At 41.8% G+C, this 27935-nt stretch overlaps 1 protein-coding gene across 1 annotated transcript; it reads right to left on the bottom strand.

Annotated features, from left to right (window-relative positions):
* Window positions 1-233: 233 nt before the first annotated feature.
* Window positions 234-26821, bottom strand: ELF5 (E74 like ETS transcription factor 5). Its single transcript, XM_069968124.1, has 7 exons — window positions 26657-26821; window positions 12161-12278; window positions 5870-6103; window positions 3953-4003; window positions 3186-3254; window positions 2870-3065; window positions 234-1072 (listed from the first exon to the last, which is right to left on the bottom strand). The coding sequence occupies exons 2-7, from the start codon at window positions 12273-12275 to the stop codon at window positions 973-975; spliced, it is 765 nt and encodes a 254-aa protein (XP_069824225.1). The 5' UTR covers window positions 12276-12278; window positions 26657-26821; the 3' UTR covers window positions 234-972.
* Window positions 26822-27935: the final 1114 nt, after the last annotated feature.

Genomic DNA, 27935 nt, shown 5'->3' with positions numbered 1-27935 from the left:
GTATGAGAATCCCCGGCCTAATGTTCTCTTTACACAGAGAGATTTATGTGACAGATTTTTGAAGCCAAAGTCAAAAAGAGGAGAAATCTCAGTCTTTCCATTATGACCTGTTATCTGTGTATAGTCTATTCCTGGCTTTGGCTTCAAAAATCTGTCAAATAAATCTCTCTGTGTAAAGGGACCCTTACACAAGGCATGACATTAATTTATACCCAAGAATTAGACTCACCAGACCCGGTTGTTAAATATATATTTATTTGGTTTTGCACAAAAATATTATCGACAACTATTTATTCACATTTTTTACATACACTCATTTACATTCTATAGAATCAGGAATAACAGATCTGCAAACAGTCCCATTCCTCCCGCGAGGAGGACCATCCCAACGGTGGGGTGGGGCTAGTGCAGAGTTATATATAGTAGAGGTTTCTATTAGTTTGGTGTCCAGTCATAACGGGATTTGTAGTTTTGCAACAGGTTCCCCACTTTAGGGCGTGACAAAAGTTTTTTTAAAAGTGACAAGGACAATTTAAAGGGGAACTCCAGTAATAAAAAAAAAAGAAATTCTTATTGCCAGGATCACTATATCTATAGCTACATGTTTAGATGGAGGCTTGGTATATATATATATATATATATATATATATATATATAATCTGATGGGGGTCAATATTATAATGACAAGTAAGAATAGATATAGTGGGGGCAAATATTTTTGGCATAGCACTGTAAGCTTTATATATTTTGCCCACTAGTGTTAGAGTCCTTCATCTATAGTGGGTGACCCCATTGTAAGTCTTTACCCATTCGTGTGCCGGATGATTCGTTGGGTAATTGGGTTAATACTGTTTGACTCACTTCATGATTCAGATTCTGCACAAAGAGAATATTCATCCTCTGTCGGTGACGTTGAAAGTTGATTCATGGAATCTACAAGAACTGCCCCAGGGCGAACGGTGGATGGTTCACTCAGTACGTAACGGGGCGGTGCCACCCATAGGCATTCTTGCCAAACTTGTACACCAGCCGCCTATCTACTCGCTCTAGGATCCCGGTCTTATAATAGTGCCTGTGAAGAAATGATGTACACGCAGAACAGGGGACTTAGTAGAGTCTCTTCTTAGACAGAAAGGTCTACAGATGGAGGTGATGAGAGAAGGTGACCCTTCAGCAGGGGATTTAAATCTACCCTGTGTGAACTTCCAGACTGCACACCCTTAAAGGGGTATTCTACTCAAACATATGTTGCTGCCCATGGTGAGACTAGCAATTCATTCCATACTTATTATTATCTATTCAGTCTGCTTCCCCCAGTTCTGAGCTGCTGCTTTCTGCTGAAGACACAAATAAATCTGTGTGTGAGCCTTTTTCTGTCTCCCCCTCCTCGCCCCTCTCTTCTGAGACAGCTGATGTAAACAAGTCCCTGGCAGGATTTATCTGCAACATTGTTGCTTCTTTGTAATGAACACACTGTGATTAACCCTCCCAGCATTACAAGAGGTCTCTGACCGAGACCTCCACAAGTTTTTTTGGGCTCTTTTTTGGGCTCTCGTGACTTTCCTTTCACTGATCCATATCAAGTTAAAGCGACTCTGTACCCACAATCTGTCCCCCCCAAACCACTTGTACCTTCGTATAGCTGCTTTTCATCCAAGATCTTTCCTTGGGTCTGTTTGGCAGGTGATGTAGTTATTGTCCTAAAAAACAACTTTTAAATTTGCAGCCTGTGCCAAACGGGAGTATCTGTGCCCTAACTTTGCGCCACCCCTCCGTCCCTCCTCCCCGCCCTCCTCATCATTAGGAATGCTCCAGGCAGATTGTCTCCTATTCCCCACCTGTGTCAGCCCGGCACGGGGCTGGATCGTTAAGGCACCTGTGCAATGTTCAGCTGGAGAAAATGTTCCAGTGGCATTCCTAATAATGAAGAGGGCGGGAAGGAGGGACGAAGGGGTGGTGCAAAGTTAGGGCACAGATACTCCCGTTTGGCACAGGGCTGCAAGTTTAAAAGTTGTTTTTAATAACTGCATCACCTGCTGAACGGACCGCAGGACAGATCTTAGATTAAAAGCAGCTATCTGAAGGTGCAAGCAGTTTGGGGGGGGGGTCAGATTGTGGGTACAGAGTCGCTTTAAAATCTATCTTTTGTTCAATATACATTTAAGTTATGTAACAAGTCAAAACACAAAAGGTGCAAACCAAATGGAGTGGTGGATGCCAGGTGCCAATGCACATGAAGGGGTGTAGTAATATGCTGGCTCCTAAATAAACAAAAAAGTAGTACAATGATTGATATAGCTGGACAACCAAGCTGACCAAAATATTCCAAGCAAGGAACTAATAGAAGATCCCAACATGTTTCCCCTATGCAATAAAAAATTTGCCAGGGGATCAAGCTAGGATAACAGACACGGTTAACCATATGTCATATACAGGATATTACTGGTTAGCCTGTGCGTCTGTTATCCCAGTCATTGGCCCCCTGATGAAACTTTTATCACATAGGGGGAAACATGTTGGGACCTTCTGTTTGTTTCTTGCTGAGAATATTTAGGTGAGGCTGGTCTTCCATTTATTGTCCTTTTTTTTATTTTATTTTTTTATTTGAGAGTCTATATGTGTGTTGGCATCTGAGGTCCACCACCCTGCCGTTTTCTATTTGCTTTGGACTATCTGTGTTGTGACTAGTTACATAAATTATTGTGTCTTCTATTTGTCTTCAATTATAACAATCTTGTGTTACCGTGTATTATTTAGAGTATGAATGGGTGAATGGTATGGCATGGGATAGTCAGATGATTGTGTGTCCATAATCTATACTAATCTGTGTCCCCATGAAGCACATGGACTACTCATAGTCAGTACCTACCTTAAAGCCCTACTAAGCTTTTCATAATTCATCCTGTCATTGCGTTTCTTCTGACCCCACATTCGTGCCAAAGCTTCAGACTTCACCACGCGGAAAATTCCCTGCTCCTGATCTTCCCAGTCTAAGATGCCACCGTTTTCCTCAGGTGACAGGAGAAGATCGCGGAGGAATTCCCACAAATGAGAACTGTGCATGCCTGGAAGATGAGAGAAAAACCACCTGATCAAGGACAGAACATAAAACTTTTAAAGAGAAACGCATAGTGAATATCGATAATGGATTGGTGTATTTACATAGAGCTGAGATCAGCACTTACCAGGCCGATGCTGGTTGGGCAGTCTGTGTCTCTTGACTGGCTCTGGTTTCAGGTATACTTTATCATCGCCTGAAGCAAAAACAATCAATAAATGAAGGCAAAATGACAATGAACCCGCTAGGGTTCATTTAGAGGAATGATACAAACCTATACTTTTCTTAGAACTGTGCATTGGTATTTATGGTAATAATAAACTGACAAATGGGTGTGACCGGTAATATTCAATTGTCAATTTGCTCATACCTTTCCAGAGGGTTCATCCATCGCAGAATGCCTCTTGTGGCTATACCATAACTGGTCAGATGGGAATACCCCTTTGGTGTATTACTTACATCATTCTGTTCAGCCGTTCTCCAAATATGCAGGAGAATAGGATTCTCACCACATCTTTCCCCCGCCCTCCAGCTGCTGATTGACAGTTTGGATAGATAACTGCAAATCAGAAGCTGGTAGGCGGAGTTTTCTGCTTCTCATGAATATCCAGAACTACTGAGCTCATGCACATAATGGAGAGGACTACTTATCGTCCATGTTATTCAGTGGAGATCTCTGGATCAGCTGCACAGAACAATGTAATTGATCCATCATTCTGTTCAGCTTCTCTGTCACTAGTTTATGCTACCCTTAGCTAGGGCAGCATAAACCTATTGACAGAGTCTCTTTAAGCAACACAAATTCTCATAAAGACTTGACATACCAGTTTTCCCAGTCCAGGAATATACAAAAAAATACATTTCTCAGAATTCAGAACAAGATGTGACACTTACGGTCAGCACTTTGTGATGGTGGTGCTTCCTCTCTACTAGTAAATGGAATGCCTGGGGGGCGGAAGTAGAGACAAGAAATATGTCAGGCACATCATACAGGTCTGATAATTCTTTTTTGTTGCTTTAAAATAGGAAACTTAACTCCATTCTTTTAAATTCCGTGGAGGCACATAACTTATACAGTCCCAACAACAGTATCGGTAATGGCAAATGGCAGTTAAGGAGTTAACCCATGAGGAGATAATGTGGTCAGATGAATAGTTCCTGAGATTGTAGATGCCCCAAGAAGACTTAAAGGGGAACTCTGGATAAGAAAAAATTTTTTCTATTAAAAGTACATTAATGTATTACCGTATCTGTGCGGTTCTGCCATACTGGTAGCTGATAGAAATCCAGGAAGTGAAAAAAAAAAGGCCCCTGTGCAAATCCACATTGTCTCCTGCTCCTGCTGCTCTCCCCCCTAAGGAGACAAATCTCCCATGCCTCTGTCTCACATAGTGTGTGTTTGCTGAGGACAGGCTGATGATGCAGACAGGGGGCAGGGCGTGATGTTACCGGAGGCGCGGCTGGATCCCCCAATCCCCTGAGTGATCCACCATATCTGACCGGCAGCAGCACTAATTTTACTGATTGTGATGGGTGGGGGATTGTGATGATCAGCTGAGGGAAAGCATTGCATTCTGGGAACTGCTCAACCAGGAAGGATAGAAACACAATACAGAACAAAAATCCCCCAAACAAATTAGTAGTTTCAAAACTGGGATAGACAGGTAAGTAATGTTATATGCTTCTGCAGAAGTTTCATTTTTTTTAACCTCTACCTGGAGTTCCCCTTTAAAAAACTTCTGCAGGTTGGGTCCCAGATAACAGATGGCTTGGGTTAGCTGGAGGTCCACCAGTTAAGGGGTCCTCAAATTGGAAGCCCCTCAGGCTTAAAGTTTAGTTTAAAGAAGAAAGTGGCACAGGTCAGGGCAAAATACATGTGCAGGATATCCCAAATAGGTCAACGTGATAGCCAGTCCAGGTTACATGCAATCTTCATAGTCTTTGGCAACTAACAGACAGACTCAAAGCCAGATCACGAGGTTAGTAAAAGTTGGGTTAATATAGGGAGCTAATTACGCTAGCTCCACCTTTATGCTAGAAAGTTCTAGAAAATTCTAGCAGGGTAAACTATAGTAATGCTGTCAACCAGAGGTGGCAGCAGAGAGCAGATAGTGTTTGTGCATGGCACAAGCTTTGACTCTCCAGGCATGATGGGAAATGTAGTTTGTCAATAGCTGGAGGGCTAAGGGTTCCCCTTCTCTGGTGTATGGGATTAACTCCTTTGTACCATCTGCCAATACACGATAAAAGACAAAAGTGCAATTTATGTTTGATGCAATGATTGGAATTATTCATATGGCCTGAAGAGAAGAGGAAGCCAGACATTCACTTTATGAAGGGTCATGTCACCCTTGTCTTCTAAAAGTGTTGGGTACACATAGGGGCCTATTCCACCGGACGATTATCGTTTGCATAATCGTTACCGATTAACGATCTCAAACGACCGCTATTGCGAAAGACCTGAAAACGTTCACTCATTTCCATGGAACCATAATCGTTACTTATGATCGTATTTGCGATTGTTTTTTCTTCGCTATTGCGTTAGTATCTACTGAGAACGACCGAACGACGTCTTATTCAATGCGAACGAGCAACAATAAAATAGGTCCAGGTCTTACAAAGCGATCAACGATTTCTCGTTCGGTCGTTAATCGTTAACTGCATTTCAACCGAACGATTATCGTTTAGATTCGACCGATTTAACGATAATCTGAACGATAATCGTCCGGTGGAATAGGGCCCATAGGAGACACCCTGGATGGTGCCCTATTTATTATGGGGCCCCTCCCTCCTATTTAAGCTCCTTCTTACCATGTGTTCGAATTTCTTGCAGAAGACTGTAGAGGTAATGGCCACACACCCCTGCCGCCTCGGTGAAGTCTTCTTTGGTCATGTTGCAGAGCTCCATGCCGCTTACATTAAAATGGGAGAAGGGGATACAGGTGGCGTCCAGCTTGTGGTTGTCACAGCAGTACTGAAGCCATTCGCACACATGGTGCCTGGTCCAATGTTCTGGGGGTAGGGACGACCACTGGGAAGGGACATCTGACAAGAAGGAGATACAAGAGATGACTGGTAAATTCTATGGTAACTGTCTATATTATGTGGAGACACATCGTTTTGCGTAGAAGCTGTATACAGAAAACGGTGTTTCAAAGCAAGATTATTTTCCCCTCTGTGGAGTGAACTTTGCATAGGTCACAGAGGTCACAGAGCATGCTTACAAATCAGTTCCATACAAAGAATAGGGTCTGGAGTTCATTGTCATTCGTATGTCCATAAGACTTACCGTAAAGTGTGTCACTAAATGCTGTTAAAAATAGATGAGATCTTTTAAACATATAATCAACTTCACCTCCAGCTATCCAGGCGAATGGTATCGCTCTATCTACCTGCCTGCTGGAGCCTGCCTTACTCATTTGCCTATTCAGTATAAGGGAAAACCCCGAGCGCAGATATAAGTATACTATGCAAGTACAGACACTAAGATGATTAACCCAGCAGCGCTTTGATGCAAATGACAGACTTGCCGTCAGAGAGGCGTTAATAAAGGGAAGGAAATGTTTATTGCTGGTGGTTTCCTGGTAACAGAACATCATCCCAAATTACCATGTAAGATTGATCACGTCCATAAAGTAAAGTGCTGCAAAAACTCCCTCAAAGGGATTGGATAGGTCAGACTTTTACTTCTATCCTCTTTAATGGCTCTGGCTATTGGAGTAAAATGACTTGGAGGCGATATATGTCACTCAGTGTCTGCCTGATGTCTATGGACAAGTCTGGGCTCTTTGGTGTGAATTATGTAATGCAGGAACCTGCGGCCCTCCAGCTGGGGTAAAACTACAATTCCCATCATACCTGGACACCCGAATCTTTGGGTGTCCAGGTATGTAGTTCTGCAACAGCTGAAGGGATGCAGGTTTCCCATCCCCAACACTGTATTATGTCATCTGAGGGAAAGTTTCCCTCCACAGATACTTAAAGGGGTACTCCAGCGAAAATCTTTTTGTTTCAGACACACCAAAAAGTTATACAGATTTGTAATTTACTTCTATTAAAAAATCTCAAGTCTTCCCATACTTATCTGCTGCTGTATGTCATGCAGGAAATGTTGTTTTATTTTCAATCTGACACACTGCTCTCTGCTGACATCTCTGGACGAGACAGGAACTCTGTCTCGGTTTTCTATGAATCCCCATAGAAAACCTCTCCTGCTCTGGACAGTTCCTGTCTAGGCCAGAGATGTCAGCAGAGAGCACTGTGTCAGACTGAAAATAAAACAAAGATTTCCTGCAGGACATACAGCAGCTAATAAGTATGGGAAGACTTGAGATTTTTTAATTGGAGTAAATTACAAATCTATCTAACTTTCTGACACCAGTTGATTTGAAAGAAAAAGATTTTCGCTGGACAACCCCTTTAAAGGAGAAGTCCGGCCTTGTCATTTTTTTTCTTAATGACAGTGTGGAACATTAAAAAAACTATCCCATTTTTGTGCCTGTCCAGCATTAGATTGGCACTCCGGGACCCCAGCCAGGCTCCGGTATCTCCCCAGAGCCAACAACACAACCTGGTTGATAGACAGGCTGCTCAGCCAGTCAGTGATTAGGGCAGGATGCCGCTCTAGTCACTGATTGGCTGAGCAGCAAGTCCATCAACTTAAACGGGCATCACAACTAAGGGGAAAATGCCTTCAAGGCTCCCGGAGCCAGTCACGCGGCAGATCGCAGGCACGGGGAGAGATAGATAAGGACTCGTTGTTATGTTCACCCCTGCCACTGCCAACTCTTAGTTTTTAGCCAGAGCCAAACTTTTCCTTTAAATAACAGTGCTATATAGTGTTGCACTATAACATACAGTGCCCAGTCAGTAGTGTTACACAATATCTAAGTATACACCTCCATACAGCGCTGTAGTAAGAATACCACTATACAGTAACCAAGAACAGCTACACAGGTGAAGTAATCCAACAACATTGCCATATGAATTCTAAGTACTGTTATACAAGCAATATTAAGGCGTTAGTGTAACTTCAGGGTCTGTGTGATATGTCAAAGGAACATTCTGGAGGGGAAAAGTTATACAGATTTGTAAATAGTTTATATTTAAAAAAAAAAATTCAAATCTTTCAGTACTTATCAGCTGCTGTATGTCCTGCAGGAAGTGGTGTTTACTTTCCAGTCTGACACAGTGCTCTCTGCTGCCACCTCTGTCCATGTCAGGAACTGTCCAGAGCAGGAGAGGTTTTTGTTATGGGGATTTGCTGCTGCTCTAAACAGTTCCTGACATGGACAGAGGTGGCAGCAGAGAGCACTGTGTCAGACTGGAAAGATTACACCTTTTCCTGCAGGACATACAGCAGCTGATAAGTACTGTGTTTTTTTTTAAATAAAAGGAATTTATAAATCTGTAAAATTTTCTGTCAAAATTTGATTTAAAAATCGTTGTTTTTCTGTGAATTCCCCCTTTAAGTGACAGCAACAATGTTGTATTCTCCCTCACATTACAGAAACAGTGCAGCCTGTGTTGCTTCATTTCTTAGCTCCCATTATTGCTGTCTATAAAATTTCCATGAACTCTCAGCTGTTTTAAATGGAAGTTACTGAAATTTCTTCAAGACTCAGGTACCAGGCCATCTGTGGCGCCCCCTTCAGCTGGGGCAGTATATGACTGCAGAACCCCATAGATTAGGGTTAAACCCTAATGAGGGTACCCCATACATGAAAAGGTAATTTTCCTTCATGCCTCTTCTCACTGGATATACAGAAAGTCCCTTCTTTCTGTCACATTCAGCCTACGGTATTGCCCTAATTAAATCATTACAGCATAATCTTATGTTAATTGGTGAAAAATTAATAAGCAGCAATTATGTGAACTGTATATTAACAAGCTGACACAAAACCGGAGAGAGCGGCCTATGCCGCTACATGTTCTGTGGATGAACCATGACAGCTACATGAGCAAAGCGGCATCAATCTTAATGACAAGACATTGTGGACTAATAGCAGGGCCAATGACCAGCCAGGAATGGGAGTAATTTCCATTAATGATGACTGGCCATAGTCAGTCTCATAGATCTCATGTTCCGAGAACGGACTACCTGACTAATAAACCTGACCTGGCCAAGAGCCTGAGCTTCTATGATGGTGCCAGCTCCCAAATCACCACATGGATCTCTAACAATGTGCCAATCTTCTGAGAACATATAATTAGGTCCTATCTGATGGCAGCAGGTTTGTAAATAGCCTAAAAATAACAAGGTTGGTTCTGCTGACGCACGCCCATGGAGAATGGAACACTAATGGCTGGAAGTCATCGATATGAGCTGAAGAAAAAGGGCGGGAGGGAGAATGGTTCCTTCCACTTCAAGTACATGGCCAGTAACAAAAAACTGGGTGGGATGAAGGTAGGAGGAAGCTAGTGGTAGGGTCAGCACAGGGCCCACAGCAACTCTAGGGGCCCAGAGAGGGAGAGGGGCCCAGTGTTCTAATGTTCAGCCTGCTCACTGTAGTGCAGGGTGAGGGGCTGAACATCAGAAGAGACTGGAGATGGAGCAGAGACCTGCACAGAGAGAGGGTGAAGGACCTGATCACATGACCCGAAGGCCCTCAACCTTACAGTGCAAAGAGCAGCCCGATAGAGAGGAAGAAGACTGTGCTGTAGTAGTGAGTGTCTGAGTGTGTCAGTGTCAGTGTCTGTGTCAATATTGTGTGTTTGTGTATGTTAGTGGTGTCTCAAACGATTGTGCATAGTATTTGGACGAGGGGCCTGCTGACGCTCTGTTGTCCGAGGGCTTGCAAAAACCAGGAGCCGGCCCTGGCCAGTGGCATAACTATAGGGGAGGCAGACTTGGGGGTCCCATGAGAAGACCAGTACAAAGAAACTTGTTGGGGGGGGCTCTTGTAGATTCTGCACTGGGGTCCTCTGCTGCAAGTTATTTGGTGGACCCAGATCCTCTCTATTTCACATTGCGGCCACATAAAGGCTAGGAGCGTAGGAGGAAAGCTGGGATTGTTATACAAGGGACATTTATTGTCAGGCAATCAGCTCACTAACCAGACATGTGTTGTCCGATCACCTCTTTTGCGCGGATGTACATCTTCCTGTGCAAACAGGATAGTGAGGCCAGTGATTGTTCCTGCGTCCTGGCTGCACTATTGTTTTAGCCTTGTAAAGACTCTGCAAACAAAGGCTTATTCCACTGATTGGTGCTCATTTGAGGTGCTGTATCTTATGTGGACTAACCAAGAGAAATCAAGGTGTATTATCAAGTTACTTCTCTTCTCAAAAACCATAGAAGTCCCATTAACAAATACCATCCCTCAAAAAGTAATGCACGACATAAGCAAACCCTAAAGTCATCCAGTGCCTATAGTAATACATGGATTTACATGGTGTATGCAAAGTAGTTGAAGTAGGTCATGGATAAATATATGACTAAGTATACCAATATGAGCCTCCTCCAAGAGTCCCTGTTTTCACACTGGTCTCTAGGTGTCGAGGGGGTTAGAGCCCACATTGATTGCGTCCAGAGGTCTCTATTCATCGTGTTCAGTGGCTTAAGCCCCTATTCCACGGGTCGTTTAAAGGAGCAATATCGTTCGTATTCGGCCGATATCGGCCGCTACGAACGATGTTTGTCCTGTGGAATAGAGTGCAACGATCAGCCGACATCGTTCATGTCGGCTGATCGTTGCAGTCGCTTGTTTTTCAACATGTTGAAAAACAAGCGACTGATATAGCAGCGATCTGCTGCCGTCGCTCCGTTGAATAGGAGCTTCGGCAGCAGATGCTGCTATATCCTATGGGCTGCCCAGACGATCAGCGATCCTCCGAGCAGCCCCTCCCGCACTCACCCGCTCGCTGCAGTCGCGTTGAATAGCGGCGGCAGCGAGCGGGGAACGAGGAGCAAACGAGCGCTAATAGCGCTCGTTTGCTCCTCCAAACGACTCGTGGAATAGGGGCATTAGTGCTATAATCTCTGATGTCTAGACTTTACTCTCCTAGGTGCAGTTGTCAAATGGTTTTGATTTGTGTGCATTGGCCGTAGAACTCCTACTGTATTCCTGATGTTCAATGGTAGAGAGACCACCAGAATTCTACTCATCGGGTGTCCGGAGGTTTTGAACCCATTGATGTCCTTTGGTCTTAAAGCAGGTCATTTGTGGACCAATGTCTGGTGTCTATCGGGTTAGTAATCTAGACTCTGGTTCCAGTGGTTAGTTGTTAAGTGGTTTAGTATATGCACAGGTGCCTGGTGTCCTATCTTTATTATCCAAGTTCTGGATGTCCTGGCTTACACCCATTTCTCTTTATGTACCATGGTTTACTGTGTCTGGTGTCTAGGAATTAGTATCCTCATCTCAGTTACAGTCCCAGTTGGGTCCATTGACCTGGACTCCCTATTTTAAGTGTTTAATAGATCAGCATAAAAGTTTCTTATGTCTAGGGGTTAGTGATCTAGTTCAACACATTCAGTGATTTGGAGTCCTGTTCACTTGTGTCCATTGACTTACAGTACTATAACTGGTCTTCGCGGGTATAGTGCGCCATGCGTTCTCTAGGATCTTTGTCATAAGAGTCTAATGGTTTTGCACAGCAATCATAATCCCAATCCACGATGAGGAAGTCTAGTCTCTCTTTTATTAAATAATTCTATGTCTCCGCCACTTATCGTTGATATGTTGCTCAGGCCAAGGTTTCCATGATCCAATCTTTGAGGTTTGCTGCCTACCCTCAGAATCAGAATTGGATCTCTTAGGATTGTAAGGGTTAGCCTACAACTATACACCTTTTACTTTATCATACACGTGGGCCATACCACCAATAAGATACAATTGTTAAATATCCCATTAGAAATAGATTTTGATGACAGGTCATTGGCTTTGAGGTCACCTCTAAATGGTGTTGTCTTCTGCTGGACTTATATGGCCCAGTACTATGGCCCATCCTTGGCCAATGTGGGATCCTCTAATACTATGTTGGGCCAATCCAACCCGGCCCCCATCCTTGATAGTCAGAGCTTACTGTATAAAAGCTTCTCTGTATCTTCCTCTAATATCATATAGTATAGTGGTCATCTATAGTATAGAGACACCTTACCTGGTGATTGATCTCTGTATGCGGGGTAGAGGTCATTGCAGAATAAGTCTGTCCATGAAAAATGGGCTTCAGCATATGAGGGCATAAGGGGGTTGTGGGTAGAAGAGGCTATCATCACCTGTTACGTGAAAACAATGCGTTAATAAGTTCCACTTTCACATAATATAAGTCTCTAATTATAATAAATTACTAGGAAATGGATAATGTAATTACTTGCCTATAGAGCGCCTATATACTCATCTAGCAGTATAGTGTATGTGATGCGGCATTTGATTACCGGTGGCTGCAGAGTATGGATGCAGCCCTAAGACTGGAAAAACTGCCTGGGAAACAGGATACAGCCTACGGCCACAACCGCACGTCTTTTTTTTTTGACCATTTGACGGCCATTATTAGCCCAAATGACAGATGTTATGTAAAAATAAGACATTATTTTAAATTAATGGACGTTATTTGGCTTCAAAATGATGGACGTCCAAAAAAAAGGCAGTCGAACGGTGAAAAAAAAAAGACGGTGTTGTGGCCGTAGGCTGCATCCATGTTTTCCAGGACTCCTGGGGGCTGCATCCAACTTTTTCAGCCATCTGTAATCAAGTGCCACACGCTCAGGTTCGGACAGATCTGTTCATCTAGAATCTGGACCTATGTTGATTGTTGATCGTTCACAAATCGTTTGGTGTAATAACATGTTGTTCGGTCATTCCCTGGTCTATCAGCCAGGAGAGGACGAGCTCAAGAACGACTGTAATTAACGTTCATCGTCCTGTGTAATAGGGTGAACGGTTTAAGATTGTTCATCATAGCGGTCGTTCAACATTGCTAATCGCTGAAAAATCATCCAGTGTAATACCACACTAAGAGGCCTATTCCACGGAATGATAATCGACCGAATCGGCCCGATTCCGACGATTATCGCTTCATCGAACAGAGATAACGATCGGCTGATCGTTTATTTCGGTTCAAACCTAAAATCATCAGGCACCGACCGTGCATCGCTGCGAGGAATAATGATGCACGGTCGGTGCCCGATGATTTCAAAAGCTCCATACATTACCTTTGCATGTTGCAGGGCTTCTCCTGCGCTCCTTCTTCCTCCTGGTCCCGCACGTAGCAGCAGCTTCAGAGCGGCCTGTCTTAGCTGATAGACTGCTCAGCCAATCACTGGCCAGGACTGCAGCGGCCAGTGATTGGCTGAGCGGTCTGTCAGCTAAGACAGGCCGCTTCGAAGCTGCTGCTGTGCACGGGAGCGGGAGGAAGGAGCGCAGGAGAAGCCCTGCAACATGCTAGGTAATGTATGGTGTTTAAAACAAGGGCTGCAAGGACATCGGTAACGATGTCCCTGCAGCCCTCGCTAAACGATTATCAGGCTGTGGAAGAGGCCCAGTAAACGAGCGCCGATCTAGCAGATCGGCGCTCATTTACATTATCGATCGGCCCCCATCGGACCGTGGAATAGGACCCTAAGCTGGCTGGAGTGGAGAATGAGGTATCGCTTGAGAATCCCTGTGTTTAGAAAGAGAAATAGTGTGAGGGGAGCTGCTGCCAGACACCTCTGGTGGCAGATTATCTTGCCATGGGCAAAAGGATATACATATATGGAGGCAAAATATAAGTCGATGATGGATAGATGGGGGGGGGGGGGGGCAAAGCCACTATTCTGCATCGGGGCTACACCCCTTCACCTAGCTAAAGGTTTATGGGCTGCAGGTGTAGAAGAGTCAACAGTGACATTACCCCGCCATAAGTAAATATGTAGACATATTATCTTACAGTAACATCTCCAAAAGCTGCCAGGATTAAGACAGCGAGATATCAGTGTGCTCTCTCCCTGTGAAGTCAGATGAAGAGGATCATTAAAAAACAACAGGTTTGCTTTGTTTGCAATATCTGTTTGTATTGCAGCTTAGCTTTATTCGCAGTCCATGGACAAGATTTATTTTTTTTAAAGAGACTCTGTCAGTAGTATTATGGTGTTCTATCTCAGGGTAGCATATACTAGTGACAGAGAAGCTGAAAAGAATGATGTATTACTTACATTGTTCTGTGCAGCTGATCCAGAGATATCCTCCTGCATAACATGGACAATAAGTAGTCCTCTCCATTATGTGCATGAGCTCAGTAGCCCTGGATATTCATGAGAAGCAGAAAACGCTGCCCACCTGCTGCTGATTGGCAGTTATCTATCCATACTGTATATAGTCAGTCAATTGTCAATCAGCAGCTGGAGGGCGGGGGGAGGGGTGTGGCAAGAATCCTATTCTCCTGCATATTAGGAGAACGGCTGAACAAAATGATGTAAGTAATACAACGATCTGTTCAGCATTTCTGTCACTAGTTTATGCTGCCCTCATAAACCAGACAGATTCCCTTTCAGCTTCCCTTTTTACCTCTTAGTACAGATCGATAAGTTTCTGTTCACATTCACATAAGTTGAGAGCCCCCATTGCAAATTCCATCAGGTTTAATAGAAGGCATATTGCTGCAGATATGAACACGATGAGGACCCCGTTGAGATCCATCATACAAGGGATCCAGCGGATTCTATTGTACATACTATTGGTGGAGATCTCTACTTACTGCTAAAAGGTGATCTCCTGATTCTGAGATACTGAGATGTCTAAGTTTATAGGTGTCTGTTTCCCAAGTAATGTAGGAGATATCACCTAAAGACTTAAAGTGGTTGTCCAGGCTTAGAAAACAACATGGCTGCTTTCTTCAAGAAACAGCACCACTCCTACCCTCAGTTTAAGTGTGGGGTTTTGCAGCTCAGTATAGAATGAAGTTGAACTGTAATACTACACACAACCTGTGGACAGGGTGGTGCTGTTTTTGGAAGAAAGTAGCTATGCTTTTTCTAATCCTGCATAACCCCAGACTTCTTTATACTAAGTAATCTGTGGTGGTCACAAGGTAAAGGCCCCTGCCTCCTCCTCAATAATATGTCTTTCATGTGTCACTTAAAGGGGCATTCCAATCTGGGAAATATATGGCATATCCACAGGAGCTTGCAGTACTCTCCTGTTTGCACAACTCATTAAAGAGGTTATCCAATGATGAAACATGTGATTAACCCTCTAATAAATGTACATATATTGGTAAATAAAGTTATTTTACTACCTACCTTCCTATGGTTTTTCTTTTTTTTTTTCAGTCTGTCAGTCATACAAACTGTCTGCTCTGTTGTCTTCAGCCCAACATCCTGTCTAGTGTAAATCCTGTGATGGACTATGGACTTCCTGTTCCTGCTGTACACTCTAGCCAGGAATTCCCCACACTCTATCTCCCTCATACTACATGGAAGGGTCACAGTCAAGAAAGTGCAGTGATGGAGATAGAGATGGCAGAATTTCTCCCGCTGGATGAGAAATTTTTGCCTGTGTGACTATCCTCTTGATCTATAATTATCTGTTGTAGCGATATAATTAGCTCGCTTTATTGTTGACGTAGTAACCTCAATAGAGTTCAATGCAGATCATGTGACCAACACACATAAGAAAACACTCATGGAGGGGGTCATAGGAAGTCTATTAAATTGACCTTATATTACACGTAAATTAGTATTAATACATTTTTTGCATACAATAAATTTTGATGGAGATCCCCTTTAAGCTTTTTGATATCTTGTTGACATGTTTACAGTGAGATTCCGATGTAGCTGAGTCGGTAAACAAGGGTGTATTTTGGGTAAGGTGATTCCACAATTACACGTTGATCCTCTCCAACAACTGATATCAACATGTAGAACACAAACAGTGTATTGTCCCCACATCTCGATGGTTTGTGTCATCACCCGCCCAGTGTTGCCGCACACACGCACCCGCCCACTGTGAAGATGTTTTTCTATAGGGATTAATAACAGTGTCACAATGTCCCAGCAGCTGGGAGGATTATCCGCAGAACGCTGTCTGATATACGAGTCAGGACTATTTACCGCATAACAGTCTGCAAACTACGCGCTAATCTGTTATTGTGGATACTGTGTTCAATGGGTTCACCTAAAAGAGCCTACAAACATAGCAGTAATAAGGCCTCTCTACTGCCTCTGATGGCTGTGTTGGGAAGTGATGCAGCAGCCTGTAGCAGAGGGAGCAGTGATTGACTCCGTCACCAAATGTATTGTCTATTGCAAAACTAACATGCATTAGAATAGACATTGGGGAAGGCTTAATATCACTACTACTGCATGCAATTTTCTGGGACCCTTAAAGGGGAACTATCAGCAGGTTGGACAAATCTAACCTGCTGATATCTCCCTATAGCATGGATATAGGAGGGTGAAGGTATATTTCTTTCCTTCATCCTCGGCACCATTCCCTCATAAGATCGTTTGGATCACCGCCCTATCCCCATAACACCAATCTAGGCTGAGGTCGGGTTGGCTCTATGGGGGCAGGGCAGTGCTCTAAAAGTTCTTACCAAGGAGTAAACAACTAACTTCATGGGAGTGTTGCCGAGGGTGAAGGTAAGAGATTCGACTTCCTCCTTGGTGTCACCTGTGCAATAGGGGGCTATCAGCAGGTTAGATTTGTGTAACCTACTGATAGTTCCCCTTTAAGGACCAGACCAATTTTCTTTTTGCAAAAGAACCACAGGGCTGTTCGCCTTGTGGTAAAACTGACATGTTACCTACGTTCCTCAAGTCAATACAATTACAGCAATAGGCAGCTTAAATAACTTTACATTTATCTGACTGCTTTGAAAATAAAAAAAAAAAATTAAAACCTTTTAAAAGAAACTAAATGTGTTTAAAATTGCTCTGTTAACCAGTGCTCCCTTTAAGATAAAAGGTAAGCCCCGCTCACTGCCACCAGCCGCCTGCTCAAGGTGCTTTAAACTTTTATTGGGGGAGGGGCTTTGGCATATTTTTTAAAACTTTTTTTCCTAACACTTTTTAAGCCCCCCTGGGGGACTATTACCTACGATCATTGGCTTGCATACACCGATCAATGCTATGCCATAGCGTAGCATTTATCAGTGTTGTTGGTGCTCTTCTTATAGAGCACCGGTCCGACCGCACAGAGATAAGGAGACCTCCTTCTGTGCTCAGATAAAATAATCGGGACCCCCACAGTGATAACAGCTATTGCGGAGTTTAAGGGGTTAATGACGATCGTGGCGGCCTGTTGTTGCGGATGAGGACTTGGCTGCTGATAGCATAGCGCTATACTCCGAGAGGGTGTACATTTACTACTTCAGGCGAAAAAGCCCAGACGCTGAAGGCGTAAGTGTACATCCTCAGTGGTTAAGGGGTTAAACTTTAAATATAGTAAGGGATTTTTTTTTGCTAAGTGCTACTAAAGCCCCTAATCAGTGGCCGGGATCAGAGATATCTCTGATCCCCACCAGTTAACCCCTCAGATGCGGCAGTATTACAAATAGTACATAATGTTTGGGAGACCTTGGTAGAGATGTTATTCTGGGGTAAGGAGTTAAAGAAGTTCTGCGGTGAAATCTTTTTCTTTCAAATCAACTAGTTCAGAAAGTTATATAGATTTGTAATTTACTTCTATTTAAAAATCTCCAGCCTTCCTGTATGTATCAGCTGCTGTTTGTCCTGCAGGAAGTGGTGTATTCTTTCCAGTCTTACACAGTGATCTCTGCTGCCACCTCTGTCCATGTCAGGAGAGGTTTTCTAGGTGATTTGCTGCTGCTCTGGACAGTTCCTGACATGGACAGAGGTGGCAGCAGAGAGCACTGTGTCAGACTGGAAAGAATACACCACTTCCTGCAGGACATACAACAGCTGATAAGTCCTGAAAGACTAAAGATTTTTAAATAGAAGTAAATGATAAATCTATATAACTTTCTGAAGCCAGTTGATTTGAAAAAAAAAAAAAGTTTTTTGTTTTTTTTTTACCAGATTACCCCTTTAAGCCTCTGCAGAGGGTGACTACTTCACCCTATGAGGAGCAAACCCCCAGCCCATGCCCCCACTCCCCTTTGCTATGATATACAGCTGAGCTCTTCATATGATTGGTGTGGTATTTGCCTTACACTTACATCTTCTGTGCTTGTTCCTTGTTGCAGGTTTATGTAGCCAGCTGTGTTTATACGAAATATCATATAAAGGAAATGACAGGAAGAAGGACGGCAATCGGACAGCACAGGACTGTTCAGGGCAAGGCTGATATTACAGTGATTGGCCAAGATGTATTTCCCTGTATTACAATCAGTGCCCTGCAGACTGCATTTAAAGGGATTGTTGTAAACTTTAGGGAAATCACATCTACATATAGAGCTAACATCACTCTACGTAGTAATAAGATCGCTACTCATATGAAATACATTATCCAGGAACTATCAACCTTTGTATGATGTCCTTTTTAATTTTTACATTGAGTGACAATGTAACAACTAGTGGCTGAGGTAGGTACTGCACTGAATTGGAATGAAAAGCAGATCTATCAACTAAATCTATCTATCTATCTATCTATCTATCTATCTATCTATCTATCTCCTATCTATCTATCTATCTATCTATCTATCTATCTCCTATCTATCTATCTATCTATCTATCTATCTATCTATCTATCTCCTATCTATCTATCTATCTATCTATCTCCTATCTATCTATCTATCTATCTATCTATCTATCTATCTATCTATCTCCTATCTATCTATCTATCTATCTATCTATCTATCTATCTATCTCCTATCTATTTCCTATCTATCTATCTATCTATCTATCTATCTCCTATCTATCTATCTATCTATCTATCTATCTCCTATCTATCTATCTATCTATCTATCTATCTATCTATTATCTATCAATCATCTATCTATCTATCTATCTATCTCCTATCTATCTATCTATCTATCTTCTATCTATCTATCTATCTATCTATCTATCTATTATCTATCTATTATCTCCTATCTATCTATCTATCTATCTATCTATCTATCTATCTATCTATCTATTATCTATCTATCTCCTATCTATCTATCTATCTATCTATCTATCTATCTATCATCTATCTATCTATCTATCTATCTATCATCTATCTATCTATCTATCTATCTATCTATCTATTATCTATCTATCTATCTATCTATCTATCATCTATCTATCTATCTATCTATCTATCTATCTATCATCTATCTATCTATCTATCTATCTATCTATCTATCTATCTCCTATCTATCTATCTATCTATCTCCTATCTATCTATCTATCTATCTATCTCCTATCTATCTATCTATCTATCTATCTATCTATCATCTATCTATCTATCTATCTATCTATCTATCTATCTATCATCTATCTCTATCTATCATCTATCTATCTATCTATCTATCATCTATCTCTATCTATCATCTATCTATCTATCTATCTATCTATCTATCTATCTATCTATCTATCTATCTCCTATCTATCTATCTATCTATCTATCTCCTATCTATCTATCTATCTATCATCTATCTATCTATCTATCTATCTATCTATCTATCATCTATCTCTATCTATCATCTATCTATCTATCTCCTATCTATCTATCTATCTATCTATCTATCTATCTATCTATCTATCTATCTACTATCTATCTATCTATCTATCTATCTATCTACTATCTATCTATCTATCTATCTATCTATCTATCTGTCATCTATCTATTATCTATCTATCTATCTATCTATCTCTTATCTATCTATCTATCTATCTATCTATCTATCTATCTATCTCCTATCTATCTATCTATCTATCTATCTATCTATCTATCTCCTATCTATCTATCTATCTATCTATCTATCTATCTATCTATCTATCTATCTATCTCCTATCTATCTCCTATCTATCTATTATCTATCTATCTATCTATCTATCTATCTATCTATCTATCTATCTATCTATCTCCTATCTATCTATCTATCTATCTATATCATGTTGAGAAATACTCTGAATGGAGTAAACATGGAGTGAGCATAGCCCTGCTGTACTGATCACACATAATACCCTCTTTACATACAGTTGGCTCTGATCAATGCCCGATTGTAACTTTACGTTGTAAAATACAAACAGCCAATCTGATAGTTCATTACTCTTTCAATGGGAGTATTGTTTTTTCACGTCTGCTCAAAGGTCATTGCCGATTGTGTGGTTTCCATCCGGTTTCATTAGGTTTGAGACGCTCAATAACTGGATGCAATCGACACATTAATCTAAATAATACAGATTCGATTATTGGTCGAGAACAAAACATTTCTCACTGGTCTTAGGAGCACTAAATCACCAATTCTTTCCTTAAAGAGGTTACAAATAAAAAAAAAAAGGCTGCTTTCTTCCAGAAACAGCACCACTCTTGTCACAGCCCCACTCGTTTTAATGGAGATGAGCTGTAATACTAGTCACAGCCTATGAACAAGTGTGGCGCTGGTTTCCTAATCTCATACAATTGCTTTAAATGGGTTATCTAGGAGTAAGAAAAAAACATAGCTGCTTTCTCCAAAAACAGCACCACCCCTGTCCTTAGGTTATGTGTGGTATTACGACTTGACTCCATTCACTTCAATGGAACTGAGCTGCAATACCACACAAACTAACGACAAGGGTGGCTCTGTTTCTGGAAAAAAGTTTTAAAACTTTTTCTTATCCTGGAGAACCTCTTGCATACCCAATTCAGATGCCATTAATAATTGGGAGTTTAGAAGGAAATTAAAAGGGTAGTTTTATTTCAAATCAACTGGTTTCAGACAATTATATTGGTTTCTAATTGACTTTTATTTAAAAATCTCTAGTCTTTCCATACTTTTCAGGTGCTGTATGTCCTGCAGGAAGTGGTGTATTATTTCCAGTCTGACACAGTGCTCTCTGCTGCCACCTCTGTCCATGTCAGGAACTGTCCAGAGCAGCAGCAAATGCCCCCATATAAAACCTCCACTGCTCTGGACAGTTCCTGTCTCGGACTGAGGTGGAAGCAGAGAGCAATGTGTCAGTATGAAAACAATACACAATTTCCTGCAGGACCTACTACGACTTAAAGCTACAGAATATCATTCAGGCTGACAATAACTAGGGGCAAACACTAGTTTATGTTCTTTAAAGTGTGCTTATAACTATTCTGTACACGCAATATGGAAGTACAGGAATACAGCCACACAGAAACCAGTGGTGAAAATATTTCTGCCTGTAGTCACCACTAGGGGGAGCTCCTTACATATGTATGTATACAGCTATTGTTTAGCTAAATAGGAGGTTTGCAAATACATATACATTGAGCTCCTCCTAGTGGTGGTTCAAGAAAGAATTAATTTTATTAATATATATAATATATATATTATATACAATTATAATTAATAATAATATATATAATTAATCTAAGTATACAAAAAGAAAATTTATAAAAGTATGCTGTAAGAGAAGTCCTAGTAACGTCTATGCCTTTAAATGGGTTGTACCATCGACTATGCAAGGCTAAATGGATGTTTACCGAGGCCTTTGGGGCTTTAAAACTTGAGGATATAATTTTCTTTTTAGCCCTCTGGGTGGCAATGTGCATGTCTTCCATTCCAATAAGAGGTTATGGTCCCCTGTTTTTGAGATAGCTGGGGGTCCAAATGGTCAGACCCCCATGGATCATACACATGTCTATGTTTCGATGAGACAACCCCATTAAAGGAGTTATCCAGAATTAGAAATCCAGAAACAGCACCCCTCTTGTCCTCAGTTTGTGTATGGTATTGCAGCTTAGTTCAACTGAAATAAATGGAGTTGAGTTGTAATACCACACACAACCTGACGACAGGTGTGGCGCTGTTCAGCAATTTTTTTTTGTAATCTCAGACAGTCTCTTGTATTATAGACCTATTATGGAGTATGGATGTGGAGTGCCCTGGTGGCAGCCTGAAGGTGTCACCTCCATTGTACATTTGTTTTCCCCATAATCCTTTTATCTTATCCAGAATCACCTGTCAATCTCATAGAGGAGTGAAAACATTTCCACAATACAATAGTCTGGTGTAATAATCCCGAACACGAGGTGCGATGACTCCGGTGATAATACCATGGCTTTAGGTGCGGTTTAGTGTCAGTCACTGTCTACAGAACCGTGGGAGAGCTCACAGCCAGAATAACACTGAAACTTGTGGTGAACCTAAACTATTAGGGAACTGCGTACATAGCAATACCTTAAAGGGCCGTCACATAAAGACAAGACCGACGTCCTGATGATGTCAGCTGACCATACAATATGCCCCCTCGAGGGAAAATACAGTATTACATAGGGGTCATCTTTACCGTACTTTGGTATCTTTGACAATCCCATAGAGCATCAGTGCAAACAGGGGAGCTCAGGACCCCCAGCGTTCAGGCGCCCATTATATGTCCAGTGGGTGGGTGATGTATTTTGATTTAGGTGTAATATGATAGGAGTGTTCCGCCATTATATATGATAAGAAATCATGAATGTTTAATTGTTACTAGATTCATCCTATGGAAAAGTACTAACAACAATACAATAATAACACGTACAGCGGAGAACACAAGACACTCACATACGGAGCATTGATGGCCGTGCAGGGGGAGATGTGCACAGAAGTTGTGTGACAAGAGGAGCAAAGGATCTATCTATCTATCTATCTATCTATCTATCTCCTATCTATCTATCTATGGTATCTATCTATCTATCTATCTCCTATCTATCTATCTATCTATCTATCTATCTATCTATCTATCTATCTATCTATCTATCTATCTATCTATTATCTATCTCCTATCTATCTATCTATCTATCTATCTATCTATCTATCTATCTATGGTATCTATCTATCTATCTATCTATCTATCTATCTATGGTATCTATCTATCTATCTATCTATCTCCTATCTATCTATCTATCTATCTATCTATCTATCTATCTATCTCCTATCTATCTATCTATCTATCTATCTATCTATCTATCTATCTATCTATCTCCTATCTATCTATCTATCTATCTCCTATCTATCTATCTATCTATCTATCTATCTATCTATCTATTATCTATCTATCTATCTATCTATCTATCTATCTATCTATCTCCTATCTATCTATCTATCTATCTATCTATCTATCTATCTATCTCCTATCTATCTATCTATCTATCTATCTATCTATCTATCTCTGCTCCATAATAGTCTGAGATCAATCTCCTTCCCCAGGCTGCCTCCCCCCCTTCATGCTTCACACTGCAGCCCTGTGTACTCACCTCCCCATGCTTCCCACTGCCGTCCTGTGCACTCACCTCCCCCATCTTGCTGTGTATAAGTACAGGTCAGGGACTTATCCACCATGGGAGTGAACGCACATTGAGACTATTTCCCACAAACCACAAGTAACAAAACCACTATAATAATTTTTCTAGAAGTGTAATTTTCATGAGGTAATTTCCACAAAGAAAGGGAAGTGTTCTTCATCGATACTAAATATCTAAAACATGTCACTTCCGCTTTGTGAATTATTGTATTGGGGATTTCCTTTATGGTCCGGTTACTGGATAGGCCCCTCCAATGATCCCATAATAGGGGTCCTTGGTGCTGTGTGAGAAGTGGCCGCTTAGCTCTATGGGAGATACGGACAGGACCCATCTAGCTGTATGAGAAGTGGCCGCTTAGCTCTATGGGAGATACAGACAGGACCCATCTAGCTGTATGAGAAGTGGCCGCTTAGCTCTATGGGAGATGTGGACAGGACCCATCTAGCTGTATGAGAAGTGGCCGCTTAGCTCTATGGGAGATACAGACAGGACCCATCTAGCTGTATGAGAAGTGGCCGCTTAGCTCTATGGGAGATATGGACAGGGCCCATCTAGCTGTATGAGAAGTGGCCGCTTAGCTCTATGGGAGATACGGACAGGACCCATCTAGCTGTATGAGAAGTGGCCGCTTAGCTCTATGGGAGATACGAACAGGACCCATCTAACTGTATGAGAAGTGGCCGCTTAGCTCTATGGGAGATACGGACAGGACCCATCTAGCTGTATGAGAAGTGGCCGCTTAGCTCTATGGGAGATACGGACAGGACCCATCTAGCTGTATGAGAAGTGGCCGCTTAGCTCTATGGGAGATACGGACAGGACCCATCTAGCTGTATGAGAAGTGGCCGCTTAGCTCTATGGGAGATACGGACAGGACCCATCTAGCTGTATGAGAAGTGGCCGCTTAGCTCTATGGGAGATACGGACAGGGCCCATCTAGCTGTATGAGAAGTGGCCGCTTAGCTCTATGGGAGATGGACATGGCCCATCTAACTGTATGAGAAGTGGCCGCTTAGCTCTATGGGAGATGCGGACAGGGCCCATCTAGCTGTATGAGAAGTGGCCGCTTAGCTCTATGGGAGATACAGACAGGGCCCATCTAGCTGTATGAGAAGTGGCCGCTTAGCTCTATGGGAGATACAGACAGGACCCATCTATTTCATCATGATCTTGTGTGGGAAAATCTCATCTGTTTTGTGGGTTTTTCTCTCGTAACTTCCTGATCTCCTGACGTGAATGGCCGCACGTGTAATTATTGGGTTTATTGGAGTGACAACATAATTCACAGCTTTATGTGGTAATATTATGTAAAACTGACAGCACCCAGACTATTACCGGGAGCAGGGACAGCCGGGAACAAGCTGCTACTAGTGCCGAATACAGAAGCTCTTGGTGATGCACCACATAGGGGGGGTCACACCGGGCACATGATTGTAGAGACGACTGTAGGATATTAAAGGGTTATTCCAACTCCTCCCTATAGACAGGTAATAAAAGCTAGTCCCAGTGGTCGGAGTTCTACCGATCACCCTCGGCAATGTCCAACGCTTTATGAGTTGGGAATACCCTAAATAGGAATGCAACAATTATTTAATGGCAAATGACGGCCATCCACGGCCATTTTAACATTGTGTGAACATAGCCTTTCTGTGGTTTCAATCCACTCCTGGTTTTGGTTGCAAAATACTGAGAAAAAATACTGCGTGGGAACATAGCCTAAGGGTCCTATTACACCAACAGATTATCTGACAGATTTTTTTAGGCCAAAGACAGGAATGGATTTGAAAAGGAGGAAGAATCTCAGTCTTTCCTTTATTACCTGTCCCTTGTTTATAGTCCATTCTTGGCTTTGGCTCAAAAAAATCTCAAAAAAAGGCAAAAAAATCTCAAAAAAAGCCAAAAAGGTTCCGTCATGAAAACAGTTGACCTCAACTAATTTTGGGGTGCTGAGATTGAAAATGATGTTCAAATTTTGAAATTGGCTCTAATTTTCAAGATGTAGACGTACTTTCTATACTTCTCACAGCCTGTGATACAATACTAGGAAAAGTTTTCATCATCAGTATTGCATCATCAACTGTTATATTGCATCATCTTAGAATGACCAATAGTTATAGTATAAGGCTAGGTTCACACTGCGTTTTTGCTATCCGTGTTTTTCATCCGTTTTTTGATGAAAAAAAGGGATGCATTTGTGTGCATCCGGTTTGATCTGCTTTTCCATTGACTTCTATTAAAAAAAAAACCGGATCCGTTTTTTTTTTTTAACGGACACAAAAGTAGTGTCCGTTTCGATCCGTTTTTTTTTTTTATAATGAAAGTCAATGGAAAAACGGATCAAAATGGATGCACACAAATGCATCCGTTTTTCATCTTTTTTTTTGCATAAAACGAATTGCAAAAACGCAGTGTGAACCTAGCCTAAGGTATCGGGGTAAATGGAACCCATCAATGCTTGCAGATTACTGTTGGACAGTTATCAGAGACTATCCCATGTATGTCAAATGTTACTGCAAATTACAATGTTTTAGGAAGTATTATTTATGTAATACATCTGGTGGTCAGTCTTCTGGCACCTGCACAAGCCTAAAATGGCATCCAGTCCCTATTGGCAAGTATTGTATTAAAAATCAATCAATCAATTTATCTATTATCTATCTATCTCCTATCTATCTATCTATCTATCTATCTATCTATCTATCTATCTATCTATCTATCTATCCATCTATCTATCTCCTATCTATCTCCTATCTATCTATCTATCTATCTATCTATCTATCTATCTATCTATCTATCTTCTATCTATGTATCTCCTATCTATCTATCTATCTATCTATCTATCTATCTATCTATCTATCTATCTCCTATCTATCTATCTATCTATCTCCTATCTATCTATCTATCTATCTATCTATCTATCTATCTATCTATTATCTATCTATCTATCTATCTATCTATCTATCTATCTATCTATCTCCTATCTATGTAATATAAAATAATAAGTCCTTTAGACTAAAAGAAAATACAAAAAACTAAAGCAAAAACATACTATATGCTGTGGACTATACATTTATATTCTATAACATAGACTACATGTGAAGTTTATAAACTTAGATAAAGTAATGCACCTGGCCCAATAAAGCTAAGACCACCCGAGTTGGCCATGAAATTGCGACAACCAGCAGTAGGGCTCAATTTTGACCCCACATTGCCCATTAGGCGGCATCTCGCCGTCTCTCCCAATAACGTCTGGGACACAGATGCTCACCTTATAGAGGTTTGTAAAGTTTCCAGTCTGAAGAAAACACAACTGTGTGCGAGCCGAATCCTCTGATGGAAAGTGATGAACACTCGGCCGATTGTGAACATCTGAACAGGTTAGGTCAGTTCTTCAGGTTTAGAGACACACCCATTCTGTGACGAACACAATGACTACTCTGGAGACACAACGCAGTCTCATACCAGGACCAGCGTGGACCACTGCCACCCATCCCTTCAAGGTGGTATTTATAGGAGGTGCAGAGGGTGCAGTAACAACTGGGCCCTGAGGCAGACCTGGGTGGTCCCAAAGGCCCTCCTACCAAGAACCCCCTAAAAAAGTCCCAGAAATGGCCCCAACCATAAAGTGTACAGTTTTCTCTATAGGATGTTAGCATTATCCAATAATTTTTCCTTTCCATTATAACATCATCACTTATAGCTCATTTTAATCCCTTCATGTTTAGCAGTCCAGGATTGTACACGGGAGGTGTCTCGGATGATGGGAAGCCGGAGAGGTGGAGTCGTTGCCTGCTCTTACATCTGGAATGTTTCCTCGCCTGTCTGATTTGCATACACTTACCAGGGAATTCTTATTTCTGCTTTAAGGATTGCACAACCGTCAAAGACGTCGCTTTTAATCCACAATGTGAGACCTGACGTCAGTATGGGAACCTGACCTAATGCAGTGTACACAATAGCACGACATGAAAGAGAAAGTGCTCAACTTCATGATGAATGAACTATGCTGTTGGTCAAGGGTCATGGGTGTTCAGCTGCAGATCTGCACAACATATATGGCCATTGCTTCTCAAGGTCAAGTGTAGGTCTAGGTCATCTCAGTGGCTATAGCCTGGGTTACTGGTTATGGAAGGTTGCACTGGATGTGCACAAGTGACTACCTGTAGGTGACATTGGGCCTCTCAATCAAAGGTATATAGGTAAGCTAGTCTGGTGATGACCCTGGGGGTCATGAACTTTAACCTACCCTACAGGACAAAGCACACACTTTTTAGTGCACCAATCTTTTTCTTTTTTTGCTCCTACCTTCTGGCTCCTGGCAATATGAGAATTTTTTTTATTGCGGTCATATATTGCATTCATGATGCTTTATTTCATTCTTTTTTTTTATGTCCATGTTTATATGTTACCAGGGTGCAGCCCAGTTTTGTGAAGTTCCTCCTGGAGGAGGTGCATGGGACCATCAGGTTCATGGGGGCACTTCGGCTATGAGGCCAGTTGAAGTAGCTGTCTCAGGTGGCAACACCTGCTGCGAAAAGGGGGGCAGC

Source organism: Dendropsophus ebraccatus, chromosome 4, assembly GCF_027789765.1.
Source record: "Dendropsophus ebraccatus isolate aDenEbr1 chromosome 4, aDenEbr1.pat, whole genome shotgun sequence".
NCBI lineage: Eukaryota > Metazoa > Chordata > Amphibia > Anura > Hylidae > Dendropsophus > Dendropsophus ebraccatus.
The sequence above is the reverse complement of the archived record's forward strand: the minus strand, read 5'-3'. Positions and strand labels throughout refer to the sequence as shown.